The 17,236-nt window shown below is 48.5% G+C and overlaps 1 protein-coding gene across 3 annotated transcripts in view; it reads left to right on the top strand.

The window, feature by feature from the left end:
- The first annotated feature begins 2 nt into the window (after window positions 1-2).
- Window positions 3-17,236, top strand: part of LOC136159106 (ninein-like protein) — a 129,174-nt gene continuing 111,940 nt past the window's right edge. For 2 of the 3 annotated variants that reach the window (XM_065920935.1, XM_065920936.1), the window contains exons 1-6: window positions 3-518; window positions 1,754-1,986; window positions 8,078-8,174; window positions 12,588-12,760; window positions 13,255-13,321; window positions 14,888-15,028. In XM_065920935.1, coding sequence (XP_065777007.1) covers window positions 1,759-1,986; window positions 8,078-8,174; window positions 12,588-12,760; window positions 13,255-13,321; window positions 14,888-14,928 — 606 coding nt within the window. In that variant the 5' untranslated portion in view covers window positions 3-518; window positions 1,754-1,758 and the 3' untranslated portion in view covers window positions 14,929-15,028. Of the gene's footprint in view, window positions 519-1,753; window positions 1,987-8,077; window positions 8,175-12,587; window positions 12,761-13,254; window positions 13,322-14,620; window positions 14,767-14,887; window positions 15,029-17,236 lie in introns of all 3 variants that reach the window. The other variant, XM_065920937.1, reaches the window with a different exon arrangement.

Here is a 17,236-nt window from a genome sequence, read left to right as displayed (position 1 = left end):
ATGGGCTTGTGACAACAGCAGTTTGCTTTAGTGATGTTTTAATAGGGGCTTTCCTGATCGCCCAGTTGGTAAAGAATCCACCTGCAATGCAGGAGACTACTATAACTACTATAACATTGAGTCCACATTAATTTTATAATTCAGATTTAATTCATGTCACATTGACGATGATTATTTTCAAGTTCCAATTTTCTTATTTTCGCATTTAAAATCGCTGTCTGAATTACTGATTCAAAACTAAATGGAACAAATATTATTCAGGTTATAATCATTAACAAAAGTATCTTTTTAAATTTGACTTAGATACAAGCAGCATCTGAAGAAAATTGACAGCAGTCCCAAGAGGAGCATGTTGCTTCCATAAGAAGTCAGATGGAACTCAGAATTAAAGATTTGGGATCTGAACTATCCAAGAGGAAGACTTTTCAAGATTCTAATAAAGCAGAGTTGGAAAAATATAAGCAACACTACCTAGAGGAACTAAAAGTTAGAAAGTCCTTGGAAAAGAAACTAGACAAGTAAGTCAAAAGCCAGAATCACAGAAAATATATTTAGTCCATTAATTTGTGTCTGAAGCCTAATTTTTATAGAGCCAGTTCCTGAGATTAGTATGAAGTGAGAACTAACTAGATAATCACTGCTAGAGGGCACCCTAAGAAAAATGAGTGATAAGATATCCTGGTAAGTTTTCCTACACTAAGTAAAAGCATGCTTGTGAAATCAGGGAACATTCACACAGGGGTGAAAGGCAGGGTAATTCACAGAGTGGCTGCCGCTGGCATGGTGACCTGACTGAGGGGTTGTATGGAGGCTGGAAAGGGCAGATCCCACCTGCAGTGCGGAGTCCAGGCTTCCCCGCCTCTGAAAGCAGAGCCCTCCTAGGATGCCTTTCATAAGCCCAGAGAGCATACAGCAAAGGAGCAGGGACCTAGGGCACGTTCTGCTAGTCGATGCCCAAAATAAGCATACACAAGGGAAGCACAGGGGCTCCCAGAGAGGGTTCAGGGCTGTGGGACTTGATGCTGGGGTGTGGCTTCCTGGAAAGGAGCTTGGTGGGGCCGCTCTCCCTGCATGGGGAGTGTCATGCCTCTCCCTCTAAAACGTACACTGAACGCTGTTTAGAATTTTGGCATTTTAAATATGAGACCAGAATTTGTCTTTGGGTCTTTATTGATTGATTGATTTTGAACCATCAGAAAGAGGTGCTGACACAGGCCCATCGTAGAAGTGAAGTAAAGTAAGGTGAACTTTGGAAAAGCAGGGGATACTTGTCCTTGTTCCTGGGGCTGTTTTAGCTCTCTTCAGTCTCACCCACTGACTTTCTCATCCTCCCCTTGAGATTGTGGCTTGAGGTGATTCCTCAGAGCCAAGTGCTAAATTTCTCCGAGGTCATGAGTGACACGTATGTACAAGGGTGGTGAGAGGAAGCACTTGAACGTGGCTTTGTGGGAGGTGTGTTTCTTCATCCCTGAGCTGTTTGCTGGCGGCAGGCGTGTCCCAGAGGCAGCAGGTGTCGCTGTGAGCCCACCTCCCTTTCCCTCTGATGCCCTTTCTCTCCTCTCCCAGCTGTGACTTGTCACCTGAGGAGCCCCAGACACACGTGTGCTTCTTTAGAACAAGGTCAGAGCTGTCACTGTTCCCAGCAGGTCTGCTCTGCTTTCAGTGTTCACACAGGGTAATGGAAATTATGGCAACTTACAAGCTCAAGTATTAGGGAAGCATGAATGACATCAGTGCTTTCCTTCTTCCCCAGGACTAATGAGAGGCTGGCAGAGATCAGCACGAAACGTGAGGTGCAGAAACAGCAGAACAGATCTTCCTTTACTCAGCAATCATAGCAGCACGCCAGTCCTGGAGCCCTGTTCTGTTGGAAATTTCAATCCTACTTCAGGGTTCAATGCAAATCTTAATTCAGGAGCAAACGTAGGATTTTCTACCTCAATTCCACACCATTCAAATGACAGCGTGGAGACTTACTTGACCAAGGTTAGTTCTTTTCTATTTTTTTTTACTGGGTTTCAAATTTCTGATATAAATGATCCTTATTTTTAACTTGGTAAACTTCTGAGTTGTTTTTTTTTGAGTTATGCACACTAAGTAAAACCATAATCAACTGTGATAATCAATGAGACATTTAATGATTTTTTTGCGCTAGATCTTGTTTTTAAGAGATACATCTTTAATTCTTACATTTCTTAAAAATCTACACTGAAATTCTACTTTAGAAATGAAAGCTTATTGTCTACTAACCGAAAGTGTACTTTCAGATGTTTGATTTACTTTCTAATTGATTTCACTTTGGCAGTGGTTCATAATCATTTCCAGGCTCTGCTGCTTCCACCACAGTTTTTCTACCCCTAAGTATAAGTGACTGGCATCTAAACACTAACCACATATGGGTGTTTTTTATTTGAAGGAATCCTAGATAAATCCTTTTTATGAGTTAAACAAACTTGTGATACATAATCAAAAGATTAATTTCTGGTTTTAGGTTAACATTTTTTGTTTTTTTCTTGTACAAGAGTACAACTTTAGTTGCTGTTTTACTTACAGAATTTTGGTTTAAATTTCTAAAACATATCTTGCTGAGCATTTGTAGAATGTTTCTAAGTTTGTAGTTAAATCGAATATTTAAAACTCGTAAATGAAGCTCAGTTTTGTCTGTCTTGACATCACCTGGATGAATGATGCCTGAGATAGCAATGAAGGGAAGTCTTTAAATTGCAGCTAGTTTTCATTGTGAAATCATTGTGATTAAAATGTCCATTTCAGTCAGTGCACACGAGTTTATGGTTTTGATGGTGTTTCCATGATGTTGGTGATGCAGAGAAAAGCAACCCTTGTTAAATGCAATTTCAACCTGTTTTCCCATTTGGCTTCTTGTCCTCATAGAGCAATCTAAGGTTTCTTCGACAGCACTGGAGCTACATTGGGTCTTAGTACTTGAGAGCCATGAACCTGGAGGACTTACTTTAGCTGTGCAGTCACAGCGGGCCTCCAAACACTTCATCTCAAGTCAGAGACTTGCCCGCACAGGCCTAAGAGGAGGAAGCGAAGGCTTGATAATCATCAATGTGTGTGATGATTATCACACAGGTATAATCCCAGGGGCGGGCTGCCTACCACAGACCCAAGTTCATGGTGCTGTGCGCACATTATTCTTTTCAAAGAAGAGATTGGGAACCAGGCAAGCACTTCTTAGTTCCTTCTCCCAAACTCGCCCGTTAGGTAAATCTTGCTTCTCATGAGGAGGGTAGGAGTATAAGTGCTCCCCTTGAAACTTCAGGCTGAGGAAATGAAGTTCAACTGCAACTTCTGACTGCATTTAGATTATAGTTGAGTTTACACTCATGCTTTTTGTATATACCAACTAATGATGAGAGTCTGGATAGAAGTATGCTAAACAGTAAAGAGAGATCTGTTGTGTGTTTTAAATTTTGCCCTCAATAACCCAAAATGTGGATAATTCATTGCTGAGTCATTTTAGCAAGCCAGGTTTTATCTAGAGGAACTGAACATCTTTTTAAGGCTGAATCTCTTCACGTTTGGCCTGCTTGATTCAACTAAAGATTCTCTCCTTCAAGTTCCCTGTCCTGTGTTTAAAAAATATGTATGCTTTCTAAATTAGCTGTATCGACTGCGACAAATAGGAATTTGATATTGATTTATTCTTGTTCGTGCATTTAAAACACATAATTTACTTCGAAAGTCATGTCACACCACAAGCATTAATCAAGTGTATAACAAGGTTTTACATGTTCATTTTGTCTATGTTATAGTTAAAAATCTATGTGTTTTTTTCTTAATCTGAGAAAGTAGCTGGCCTAGGACTGTGGGCTCAGTCAGAAGGACATGGCCTTTGTGACTTCTTTTGTAGAGTTAGGAACTTCTCTGTTCCCCATCCCTGCAGTGACCCCTGTGGGACCTTCCCCGTCTACGGGATATAGTTCGGAAACTCACACTTAGGAGAGAATCCCTCTGGCTAGACATCTTCAGAATTGAAACTTGCTGGGACACTGTTTCTTGTGTGTAAATTTTCTCACCTTTCTGTCTTTTCCTTAAATGGAAAGTTTGAAGAAAATCACAGATGTGTTGTTCTCCGTCTTAACATTCGACTTCAGACTTCTTCCTCCATTTGAACATGACTTGAACGTGGCGGCGGATTCTTAACCACTAGACCCCAGGGAGGTGCACGCGTTCATTTAAAACAGTGCCTGGGAAGTCCCTGGTGGGCTTTCACTGCCAGGGGCCCTGTTCAGTCCCTGGGTTGGAAATTAAGATCCCACAGTCTGGGGAAAAACACACAAAAAAACAAACTGGAAACAAACAAGCAGTGCCTATAGTTGTGTTGGTCATCTTCCCTTTGATGGAAGAGTATTTCCCCCCACAGAATTCAATAAAAGTGGTCTCAATTTGAATGAGAAAAAAAACTGGCCTGGAAAGATTCCTGAATTGGTTCTTGGACAGAAGCAAATGAAGAGCCACCTAAAACCCCTCCCTGCTAGCCCCGGGGAGCTTCGAGGTGCGTCTGCCTCCTGTTACTTCCCCCAGAGCCCGCGTGGCCGGTGCTGCCAGCAGAGCTGCTCCTGGGGTGAGGAGGGCTCTGCCTCACACACCCGCCCCAGCCGGCTTTCCTCTGACTTTCCCTCTACTGCTTTTTCTTTATGGACTTCAGACTCGGGTGTGGGAACTCCCCTCGTGGTCCAGTGGTTAAGACGCCATGCTTCCAGTGCAGGGGGAACTTGTTCCATCCCTGGCTGGTGAACTAAGATGCCAATGCCATGCGTGGTGTGGCCAGAAGGAAAAAAAAATCGGGTGTGATTTTGATCGCTCGTGTCCTAGCCCTTCTTGATATCACCTGGAATTGTACTCGAGGGTTAGGTGAGCAAAAGGCACATTTGTGAAAATCAACACTGGTTAAAACATCATGAACAGGTTATCTGGTTTCCTTGATGTTTTTTATCCTGGCCCTTTGTCCTTTTGTGAGCTGTGATGGGAGAGGACACAGAAACACAGTCCATGCTATCAGATAAAACAGCAGCACACTGAGCCATCAGATTCCCTCCTGTTTTTGATTTTCGGTAACACTACACAGCTTGTGGGATCTTAGTTCCCCAACCAGGGATTTAAGCTGGGCTCTTGGCTGTGAGAGTGCAGAGTCCTAGCCACTGGACCACCAGAGAATTCCCAAATCCCCTCCTGTTTGATGGCTCAAAGGAAAGCTGATAAGTATTATCAATGAAACAAAAATCTGAGATTGAATCAAAGAAAATGGCCATTTCATTCTGCTCCCACATAGTCAAGGTTTTTTTGTTGTTGTTGTTGTTTAATATTTACTTATTTAGCTGCAGCAGTCTTCTCTACGACATGAGGGATCTTTAGTTGGGGCATTCGAACTCTTAGATGCAGCGTGTGAGATCTCGTTCCCCGACCAGCAGTGGAGCTGTGTCCCCTGCATTGGGAGCTTGGAGTCTTAGCCACTGGACTACCAGGGAAGTCCCTCAACAAGTATTTTTGAGCACTTTTTATGTGCTAGAGCACACCTAGAAGCTAGGAAGGTAAAATGAAAGCAATAGAATATCTCTGAAATGAAAGCTATGCAAGAATGTTCTTTCTAGTATTGATCCACATGGCAAAAGTCTGGACACAGCCTTTTCAATATGAGATTAGTTAAGGTCCATATAGTCAAAGCAGTGGTTTTTCCAGCAGTCATATACGGATGTAAGAGTTGGATCATAAAGAAGGCTAAGTGCCAAAGAATTGATGGTTTTGAATTGTGGTGCTGGAGAAGATTTTTGAGTGAAAAGGAGATAAAACCAGTGAATCCTAAAGGCAGTCAACCTGGAATATTCATTGGAAGGACTGATGTTGAAGCTGAAGCTCCAGTACTCTGGCCACTGATGGGAAGAGCCAACTCATTGGAAAAGACTCTGATGCTGGGAAAGATTAAGGGTAGGGAGGAGAAGAGGACAACAGAGAATGAGATGGTTGGATGGCATCACCGATATTACATGAACTTTGGAAAACTCAGGGAGATGGTGAGGGACAGGGGAGGCCTGGTGTGTTGCAGTCCATGGGGTCACAAAAAGTTGGACATGACTTGTGATTGAAAAACAAGAATAGATCCACCTGATGAAATTGATGCATCATCGTAACAAAGAAGTTTCAGACATTGTTATACTAGCAGTTTAGCAAATTCACGCCCACCTTCCAGTGAGGGCTACTAGAATGGTCAGTCCATACAGCACAAGGAAGAGTAGTCCCCACTCGCCACAAATAGAGAAAGCCTGCAGCAACGAAGACCCAGCACAGCCAAAAAGAAATAAATAGATTTTTTTTTAAAGAAAAAAGGTGAAAGAATGTCTCCTTGAGAAGGTGAATTCTGCTCAGTTTTAAAGGGATATAGAGACCAACACATTCAGTAGACCTTTGTTGAGTATTTACAATGTGTCAGCCGTGAGACCACATGCTAGGTGGGGAGCCAGAAGATAAACACACTTATAAGTAGTCCACCTTCAACTCTGATAGTGTATAACCCAGGCAGAGACGTTCCACAGCCAACAGCTGCATTTAGTGTTCAGAGGCAGCAGTAGAAATGTGCTCATTCAAGTTCTGTGCCAGGTGTGGGAAGCATGCTTGGAACTAGAGCCCCAGGCCTGCTTCTCTAGCACATACTGGTGACATTTTGACCTACAAGTATCTCCTGCGTTGATTTCTTTCTGTGTGAGGTCAGGTGAAGCACAGGCAGAGAAAAGAGTTGGGAAGTGTGCAGCTCAGTGAACATGCATTGCAAGCGGCCCTGGGCCCCAGCATCCTGCATCCCTCCTCAGGTGCCCCTGGGGTCCCTCTGGCTCCAGCAGTTGCCACTGTCTTGATGAGAACAGCAGAGATTTGTTTGTCTGTTTCTGAACTTCCTACAGGTGGACATACACACAGCACATGCTCAGTGCATACTCTGGTTCTCTTACTCAGTATCATGTCTGCAGTCTGTATTCAGAGAATGCAGGTCAGGGTCCAGGCATTGTCTCTGCCAGTGCTTTGTTTCCCCTGTTGTCGTCTTTCATTGTCTGACTGAGTCACAGTTTATTTACCCATTTTCTTTAAGTACATCTGGATCATTTCCAATATTCTTTTAATAAATTATGTTTTTGCTGAAGAAAGAATCAAAGTGAAATGAAAACATTTCAGAAAATCACACTAAAAGGGCTTAGCACCAGCATATTTAAGCAAAACGTAAGTCTCAAAGATCTATTTCAGATAGATGGAAGCCTATCCCAGGCAGAAGGTAGGAAATGAAGGAAGAAAAGAAAAACAAAGTGGCAAATATTTGAATAATTCTAGATGAACATTGGCTATGTAAAACAAAAATATCTTGTGAGGAGTTAATATAAATGATAACAAAGACACGAATTATCTGACGTGCTTTGTGTTGTCCCTGCAGAGGGTAAAACTGGTTGATAATGAAACTTTTAAGCTCCATAAGAAAGCTAGTCTCGGGGAAAAATATTAGTGAACTCTAGAGGCTCAGCATTGTTTAGTGACAAAAGATTCAATTTGCAAAGAGGATATAAATGTATATTCTGTGACCCAGCAATCCCATTCTTAGCTTCGTGTACTCCAGAGAAACCCTTAGGACATATGTGTGACTGTTCAGAGCTTTTTTTTCCCCCCAGTGTAGGGGTGGGGGATTTAATCAGGAAAGGAACCTTGGTGGAGGACTAGCCTAGGTGCTGGCATGTTCTCTTTCTTGGTGGGTAGTGAAGGCATGGATATTTCTTTATGTGCTAATGTTTGTGGTCATCAGACATCTCTTTTCTGCACTGTTTTCTAACTATCTTATCTAATTTACTTTTATGGAGTTGTTAATAGTGTTTTTCGGTGAAGAGCTTATGATTCACTCTTAATTGCCTCACTATACCTTCAGGTTTTTAAAACCTTAAGTAAATATTTGAAAAAATAAATGTCTTCAGTGCCGAAGGCAACATAAGAATCTTCCATCTGAGAAAACCCCAAAGGCCAATGTGTTATGTTTGTGGCCTGTCGAAAGCAGTGTTGACCGCTTTTTTCAAATTCACAGGTTAACTTCGAGGAATTTAAGGACGGTTTTGTGACTCTGTTGTCATCACAGGCTGGCCTTGCCTCCTCAGATGAAGACATTGGGTCTTTGGAGTCAGGTAAGAGGCCTTTTTGGCCTTCTTTACGTCTCCTTCCGTGATTCTGTGTCTTCTGGAATATGATGTTGTACCTGAACAATGCAGCAGGTCTATGATCCCCAGCTGCATGGACTGGGACCATGGACTGCAGCACCTGGGTTTTTTTTATTCTTTGGCTTCCTTATTTGTGAAATGGTACTGCAAGGGGAAAACTCTTGTGTTTTTGACTGCACTGCACAAAGTCCTCTGAATACCCTGGCACTTCGGGTCACTAGCTCTGTGTAGTTTCCCTCCCACCAGGCCATTTTGCAACACCAGCTGGGAGTTCTGCAGTTCACCTCCATTCTGACATCATCCCCCTGGACAGAGCTGCAGACCCCACAGGCTAAGACAGCAATGCCTTCAAAGAGCAGTCTCAAGTCCAGCTTGTCTCCTTTGCTTCTGACCTCACTGCTAAAGATCGGAGGGGCCCACGGCCTCCTCAGGTTCAATTAATTTGCTAGAGCAGCTCAGGGAAACCCATTACTGGATCAGCAGTTTATTGCAAAGGCTGTAACTCAGGGTGAGAGATGCATGGGTTGTGGGCAGAGGCTCAGAGGCCCCACGCCCTCTCCAGGGCTCACTCTTCCCCGGTCTCCTCGTGTTCACCAACCCAGAAGGTCTCTGAATGCCGTCCTTTTGGGGTTTATGGAGGTTTCGTTCCACAGTCATGACTGATCCAGTGATGGGGCATCAGTGATTGAATTCAACATCCAGCCTTTGAGCTCTCTAGAGGTCAGGGGTAGGGCTGAAAGTTCCAACCTCGAATCCCATCCTTCGTTTCCCTGGCAACCAGCCCATCTCAAGGTGTGGTTCTCAAAGTCACCTTATCAGCATAAACTTGGGTGTGGTTGCTTCTCATCACTTAGGAAATTTTAGGGTTTTAGAAGCTGTGCAATGGATGGGAGGAAGACCAAATTCATATTTAAGTCAGAATCTCACAAATACTCTCAAGTCCTATCTAGTGCTGAACTTCCAGTGAAGGGTGTAGACAAGATAAAGTGGGTGTGGAGAGGTGGGAGAATTTGATCATACCAAGGGCAGTGCAGGTGTAAGGTGCTGGCCAGGCTGAGAGGCTGGTGGAGCAAGCAGGATGCCACCAGCTGAGGCAGCCCTCCGCCTGTCTAAGACAATAGTGCTCTGTGCTCCTGGCACTTGTTAAAATCGTGGTTTCCAGTGGGACCCTTGGAACAAAGGCAATATTGCAAAACAAGTGAAGAGGGGCTTTGATACTTGTCAGGAGGTGGAGGGAGAATTCTGGAGGGAGGCCCGCTTGGAGGTGTGGCCTGTGGGTCCACCGGGAAGGTGATGGCGGATGTGCTCCTTAGAAGATGGGCCAACTCTTTGGCTGGCAGCGCCTGCCGTGCTCTGGCTGGATGACCCGTCGAGGTTGCATCTGAGGAGTGCTGGGAGGGAGAGTGCAGTGGCCAGCGGGTCCCTTCCTCCCCCACGGTGCAGGAGTTCGAGGCATCTGCCCCACTCAGGCCCCTGGTCGGCTCCCACACCCCGGGAGGGTCTTTCGTCAGGAGCAGGTGCATGACTGGGGCAGCGGGTGCCATTGGGAGGTTTGGGGCTTATGTACCTTTCATATGGATTCCAGTGAGCCCCCGAGCACCCCCCACCCCTGAAATCCTGTGGCTGATCGTTCCCATTACTCAGGTGAGGTTTTCTCGTCTGGAGCTAGGCCCTTGGGGAAGCACTTGTGGCCTCCCCTGGGGCTGAAATCTGGTGTCGCACAGCCCCCTGCTGGAGCCACGTGGGAGCCCTGACCTGGGGGAGAGGAGGCTGATGGGGCAGGAGTCTGATACGGGGGCGGAGTCAGAACAGGGGTGGAGTCTGATAAGGGGGTGGAGTCTGACCGGGGGAGGAGTCTAACCAGGGTGAGGAGCCAGCTTGTCAGCGGCAGCCCTGGGATGTGAAGGGCCTGGTTATTGGTTGCTTTGTCTCAGGTTTCTCTTCCCTGAGGTGAGAAGAAGGCCACTTGGCTTTCCCGACTTGGGGTGTGATCGTGTGACCCTGGGCATGAGGGTGCCTGAGAAAGGCCACGCCCGTGTCATCGCTCCCTTTTCTGTGCTGGAACTCCTGTGAGTCCTCAACTTGTGTCCTCTTCATGACTGGTGCTTTTCTCTGCCAACCCCCGTTTTGTTTTGTGTTGTTTTTGTCTTCTTTCAATTTTCAGACTTTCCTCAATTACCCAGTCAGTGGGGGGGTCAGTCATAGGCCTGCCTGAGGAGGCTCAGCCAGGGCTGGTGCTCACGGGCGGCCCCTGTTGTGAGAGCCCAGGGAGCCCTGCCCCTGCCCTCCGGGGCCGTGTGCTTCCCATGCGGGCCACCCTCGCGGTCTCCCCCATGGGCTTCATCCCTGCCTCCCCGGCGAATCCACAGCATCCCTCTCTCCGGCTTTCTAATCTGCCTGCTGGTCCTTCCCAGCGACTCATGCCACGATTGGAAACATGTGCTTTGATGCCCCGGGAATGTGTGTGGCACCCTGGGGCTGGGGTTTTGAAGAACATTCTGCTTCTCAGTCGTTCTCCTCCTTTAGTGAAGGCCATCACAGAACATGTAACCAAAAAAGTTGTTGTTGTTTGTTTGTTTTTACTTGTTTAATCTCTTGGCTATGCCTCTCTGCGTGCTGAGAGCATTCTGCTCCTATGAATAAATGTGCACACACAGGAGGCACAAGACTCGGTTGACCTTGTGGCCTGCCGGCCGTCTGGGCAGCGGCTGGGGACTGGCCGTGACCCCCAGAGGTTCCCACTGAGAGGCCACAGCTCTGTGCTCTGTGGGTGGTGAGACGCTGCCCCCTCCTGGCCTGATTTGTCGCGTGGACACGTTCCTGGAGATGCATTTCCCCCTGGTGAAGGGAGAACGTGACACTTTGGGAGAACATTTATGAATTGGTCTAATGTGTGTGATTTCTCGGCATCTCATTGCTCTGAGGAAAGTGCTGAGCAGCGGAAACGGTGAAGAAAGGGGTACCATTTCAAGGGCAGGTGGGCCTCCAGACGCAGACCAGGGGATCTTGGGAGAGGAGAGGCAGGAGCCCATTCAGGTCAAGGGCGTAGACGTGGGGCTAGGCGAGTTGCTAAGCCCCAGACGGAGGTCCGCATGCTGTCAGACGCACCTGGTTTCCCGAGTGTGTCCCCGTTGCCCACTCCCACCTGACATGGCCTTTCTCTTCCCGCTGCTCCCCGCTCAGAAACCAGCCACAGCCTGTGTGGAGACAAACCAGAGCAGGTGCGGAGCCTGCATGCAGGCCCCTGCTCCCTTCCTGGGGTGCTCAAGCCTTCCGTTTGCTCCCTGTCAGTGGGAACACCCCCTGTTCTCCAGCAGCCCCAGGAATTCCGACATGGGGAGAGTGTACAGGGCCGGACCCTGCCCATGATAACCTCACAGGGTCCAGGAATATGGTCAGCCTGTCCTAGATGTCCTCTGTCACATGGAACTTGGCATCTTCCTCCCAAGACTCCTTCCTTGTCCTCAGTTTCTGTGCATTGCTGGCATCACTGTTTCTCCTGGAGGCCTGGTTGGACCCAGCCTCCTCCTCTGATGCTCTCAAGGTCAGGGGCTGCGGGCCAGTTTCCGGTGAGGAGGAGAGAGACGAGGTGGTAGTTAATCCCTGGGACCATGACCCACCTGTGTGAAACGGTCTGTTTTCTTGGCCTGGCCTTGCTTCCTGGGACCCTTTGCCTTTCTCTCCAACTGGCCCCCTCTGGGTGCTTCCCTTCGAACCCGCGTTCTCTCCTGGTTACAGCCCAGGCTGCACCCCCACTCCCCAGTCTCTCTGGCCACTCAGATCCTGCAGAGGCAGAGTCGTTTCCTCGCTGCCTGCGGAGTCCCCATTGGTCCGCAGATGTGGGCAGGTAAGGAGGGAAGAAGGAAGTGCAGGGGTGTGTTAGGGCTTGAGGGAGCCTCATGGATCCCTTGTCGAAGTCCGCACCTGCCTCTGCCCCCGACTTTCGACCCATGCGAGTCTGAGCCTGCCTGGCTGTGCTGAGGTCCTTGCCTCTGTGTCCTGTCCAGGTGGGGTACTGTGGTGAGGTGGGGTCAAGTGGGTGGGAAATGACCTTCTGGTCTCTAGAGCACTTGGATTATTGGAAGGTTATTTCTTTGTGTAAAAAGCTAGATTTTAAGATTAGTTTTCTATCACATAGCAATAGCATATTTTGCTTGGAAACAGTGAAGCAACACCAAGAGTTTAGGACGGAAAATCCTGTCTCCCAGCCTAGCTGTCTCAGCCCCAGCCCCACGTTGGCCCTTCCCTGTGTTCTTCTGGCGTTTTCGCTGTCTGTCCCCGAGAGCCACTTCGCATCTCTGAATCTGCATCTTCGTAAGCACAAGTGGGCCCAGAGTCTGTATTTTAAAGAGCCCCACACACCTCCCATTTTCTTTCCAGTTGTCTCCCGGGCTGTGCCCTCAAAGGACGTGAGTGGCTCTACGTGGTCCAGCCGTCAGAGCCAGCCCGAGCCCTGTGGCGCTGCAGGTGGAGCCCCAGGTTTACTGGAGCAGCCGATGAGACCCAGTGCGAGGAGCCAGCTCTGCCGCTCCGTGTCCTTGGAAAGCGTGGAGGTGGGTGGACCCCCCTGGGCACCTCCCCCAGTCACTGCTCACATGACATGACACAGGAGGATGGGAGAGGGCATCTCATCACTGGAAGAGGGGCTATTTGGGGACCTACATTCGGTCTTTAGGTGTCTCTGGGTCTCCCTGTCTGCAGGGCAGTTCTGGCCACGGAACATCCTCCTTCAGAAACGGGGGCCTCGGAGGATCCCCTCTTCACCACCCTACCCTGGCCCTGCAGGAGGAGGAAAGGTTATTCGGCTGAGGGCAGAAAAAGCAGGTGTTGCCACAGCCACGGTCACCTGCGTCCAGCACTTGGACCAAGGCTCACCCTGTACAACTTGGCCGGCTCGTGATGAATGCCTCGAGGGCCCTCACTGAGACTCCATGAGTTGTGCACCATTGGAGGCTTTGGGCCTTTGTGTCAGAAAGGACATCCACGGGGGGGAACCTCCCCCTGCGAGTTAATCGTGGCTGACATCCTTCTCTTTCTGTTTTTCCAGAGTCTCAAGTCTGATGAAGAAGCCGAGAGCGCGAAGGAGCCTCAGAATGAATTCTCTGAAGTCCAAGGTAAAGCCTGGCCTTGTGGGGGACCTCAAGGACCTGGCCTTGACAGGGACCTTGGGAGAGGGACCCCAGAGGGATGGGAGCATAGCAGAGGCTCCACTCAAGATGTGGAGACTTTGCAGACAGAAAAGGAAGGTGCTGGGACAGTGAAGTCTGGCTTGTGGGAGCCAGCAGGTGTCCGGAGACCCACTCATCCTACCTGTCCTATGGGCCGTGCTGTTTTCAGAGCCTTGACTTCAGTGTGGATGAGAAGGTGAACCTTTTGGAGCTGACCTGGGCCCTTGGAGAAGGAGGTCATGATGGTGGGCGGGGTCCATGCAGTCTTTGCCTGCTACCCCCAGGAGCTGAGCTCCTGCCAGTAAGAGCCCCGCTTCGGAGGGTCGGGGCCGTGGGGTGCGACCTGCCAGGCTGGCCTCCTCGCCCAGGAGGCCTCTCGTCCTCCTGCAGGACGAGAAAGGGTGCTTCCAGCATGGCCACAAAGGACTACATAGCGATTCGGCCAAGAATACGTTCCGTTTTAATTGGGTTTGGCTCCAGTTGAGTTGAATATTCAGGCCATCCGTCTGCTGAACCGGTTGGCATAGAGATTGTTATTGTGTTTTTACTGATGCTCTGAAGCTACAGAAAAGGTTGGCAGTAATTCCGGTCTCCATCCTCAAGACTTTGCATCTCGTTAGGTACCCACAGATGAGACCTCTGGCATCAGGCAACTCTGCAGAGGGGCCCAGAGGAAGACTGGGAGGATGAGGAAGGGAGACAAGCTTGGTGCTCTCCAGTGGGAGAAAGAGGCACCGGGATAGGTGGTGGACTGAGCCTCGGGCAGGGCCTGGGGTGACCGGACAGAGACAGGCGTCACCTCTGCTCTGGGCAACTCCCTGGCACTTACTCCCTGGCACTTAGGTGCCAGGCTACAGGTGGCAAGGCTGTGACCAGGCAGGATAATGGGTGGCCAGCCTTCATCCCTTCGTGCGTCCAGTCCCAGGGTGGGTGCTGGGGATCCCTGGTTCTGAGGCCCAGCTGCAGGCAAGACGGAGCGAGGATAATTTCCCACCTCTTCTAAGGCCGTCTGGAGAAGTGAGGAGTGCCCGCCCCAGGCTCGAACCTCCTGGTTCAGAAACCTGCTAGAAACCCCATTGCAAGCCAGTTGGCTTCTTGCTGTATGTACTTCTGTAAAACAGACCCAATAACTGCAGAAACCATCCTGGTAGGCGGAGGGTCAGGCTTCCCAGGTGGCCCTAGTGGTAAAGAACCCACTCACCAATGCAAGAGGCATGAGAAATGGGAGTTCGATCCCTTTGTCAGGAAGATCCTCTGGAGGAGGGCATGACAGCCCACTCTAGTATTCCTGCCTGGAGAATCCAATGAACAGAGGAGCCTGGAGGTCTACAGTCCATAGGATTGGATAGAATCGGACACGACTGCAGTGACTTGGCACGCACGCACAGGAGGTGGGTGAGAGCCCAGCGCCAGCCACTGCTCAGCACTCTTAGGCCAGCTGAGTTTGTTCCTTCAGACCAGCTCGCTAGGCCCAGAGCAGTGTCCCCAGTGATCCCTCCCTCCTTCCTGCAGGGCGCAGGTGGAGCAGATGGCCAGGGAGCGAGATAAGGTGAGACAAGACCCAGAGAAAGCTGAGCAGAGGAACCTGGAGTTTGTGAAAGAGACAGATGACCTCCATTCCACCCTGGAACATCTCGCGGAGGAGAAGGTCAGGTAGGTCTTGCCGGGGTCCTGGCCCAGGGCGGATGGTGGACACAGGCTGCTGCCAGCTGAGGCCCTGCTGTCTCACCTGAGCCCACAGCAGGAAGCCCGCAGACCAGGCATCACCCATGCAGTGGCGGGTGGTGGCGGGCAGCCTGACTGCACATGGCCTTCCCTGCGGCCAGTGCTGCCCTCCCACCGTGCCCACAAGACAACGGTGACTGATTTCAGGCCGTAAGGCAGGGAGCTGAGAATGGATTTGCGTTGGTCTCAGCCTGGTTGACCTGATTCTCCCGACCACCCCGAAGGGACTCGCTGAAGTTCTTTCTGCATTGGAGAACCAGAGACTCGTTATCTCCATCCAAGAATCTGGTTGGGGGAAACAGGGCCTCGAGGGCCACGTAGGTGTTTGGGTTTTGCTCCATGAGTAACACAGTATCAGCGGTACACTTTTAGAAATAGCGTTGCTGTTGTATTAGGTTACTCTAACAGAAATGTATTAAGGGATACATGTTCGTTGTAGAAAACTTAGAAAATACACACACAAGGAAAAATAAAAACAAACATTTGACGTCCACAGATGTTATCACTCCTATCATTTTTCCTGAGTCCTTCGCTTCTTCCTGTCCACGTGGTTGCTTTCAGAGAGGACTCGTTGCTGTGATGTTGCATATGTTTTCTGAGCACCTGTCATGTGGCCCTGGCATATGTTACTGCACCTTTCCCCTTTCAAGAGGGAGGTGATAGGATCAAGCTTGTAAAACTCGCCCCAAGATCTGTAGGCTGTTAGGTTAATCACACTCATCAAACTGTTTCCCTGAGTGACAGCTGCCCTTGCGCCCCAAAGCTCTGCAGTGAGTCTGAGGGAGGCCGAGCCAATCATTTCTGGTTTCGGACCACAATCAATTGATTGTGGACCCAGCCAGGCTCTGCCGAAATAGGAGTTTCCACTCATCTTCAGCCTAGATATACTGGGTTGGAGAACCTTGTTAAGCAAATGTTTTAGTGATGTTGTTGTTCAATCAGTCATGTCCAAGTCTTTGTGACCCCATGGACTGCAGCACACAAGGCTTCTCTGTCCTCTACCATTTCCTGGAGTTTGGTCAAACTCATGTCCATTGAGTCAGTGATGCCATCCAACCATCTTGTCCTCTGTCATCCCCTTCTCCTCCTGCCTTCCGTCTTTCCCAGCATCAGGGTCTTTTCCAGTGAGTTGGCTCTTGGCATCAGGTGGCCAAAGTGTTGGAGCTTCAGATTCAGCATCAGTCCTTGCAATGACTATTCAGGACTGATTTCCTTTAGGATGGACTGGTTGCATCTCCTTGCTGTCCAAGGGACTCTCACGCATCTCTCCTCCAACACCACAGTTCAAAGGCATCAGTTCTTTGGCACTCAGCTTTCTTCATGGTCCAGCTCTCGCATCCTTGCATGACTAGTGGAAAAACCGTAGTTTGACTAGATGGACCTTTGTCAGCAAAGTGATGTCTCTGGTTCTAATATGCTGTCTAGATTGGTCATAGCTTTTCTTACAAAGATCAAGCATCATTTAACTTCATGGCTGCATCCACCATCTGCAGTGATTTTGGAGCCAAAGAAAAGAAAGTCTGTCACTCTTTCCGTTGTTGCCCTCTCTGTTTGCCATGAAGTGATGGGACCGGATGCCATGGTGTTAGTTTTCTGAATGTTGAGTTTTAAGCCAGCTTTTTCATTATTCTCTTTCACTTTCATCAAGAGGTTCTTTAGATCCTCTTTCCTTTCTGCCATAAAGGTTGTGTCATCCGCATATCTGAGGTTATTGATATTTTTCCCGGCAATCTTGACTCCATCTCGTGCTTCATCCAGCCTGGCATTTCACATGATGTACTCTTGATATAAGTTAAAGAAGCAGAGTGACAATATACAGTGTTGACATACTCCTTTCCCAATTTCAAACCAGTCTAATTGTTTCATATCTAGTTCTCTCTTTTGCTTCTTGAAACCTGCATACAGTTTTCACAGGAGGCAGGTAAGCTGACTTGGGATTCCCATCTCTCTAAGAACTTTGCACAGTTTGTTGTGGTCTCCACAGTCAGAGGGTTTAGTATAGTCAGTGAAGCAGAAGTATATGTTTTCTGTGGAGTTCTCTAGCCACCCAGTGGATGTTGGCAATTTGATCTCTAGGTCCTCTGCCTTTTCTAAATCCCGCTTGTACATCTGGAAGTTCTCGGTTCATATACTGTT

Source organism: Muntiacus reevesi, chromosome 2, assembly GCF_963930625.1.
Source record: "Muntiacus reevesi chromosome 2, mMunRee1.1, whole genome shotgun sequence".
Lineage (NCBI taxonomy): Eukaryota > Metazoa > Chordata > Mammalia > Artiodactyla > Cervidae > Muntiacus > Muntiacus reevesi.
This window is presented reverse-complemented; position numbering and strand designations above follow the sequence as displayed.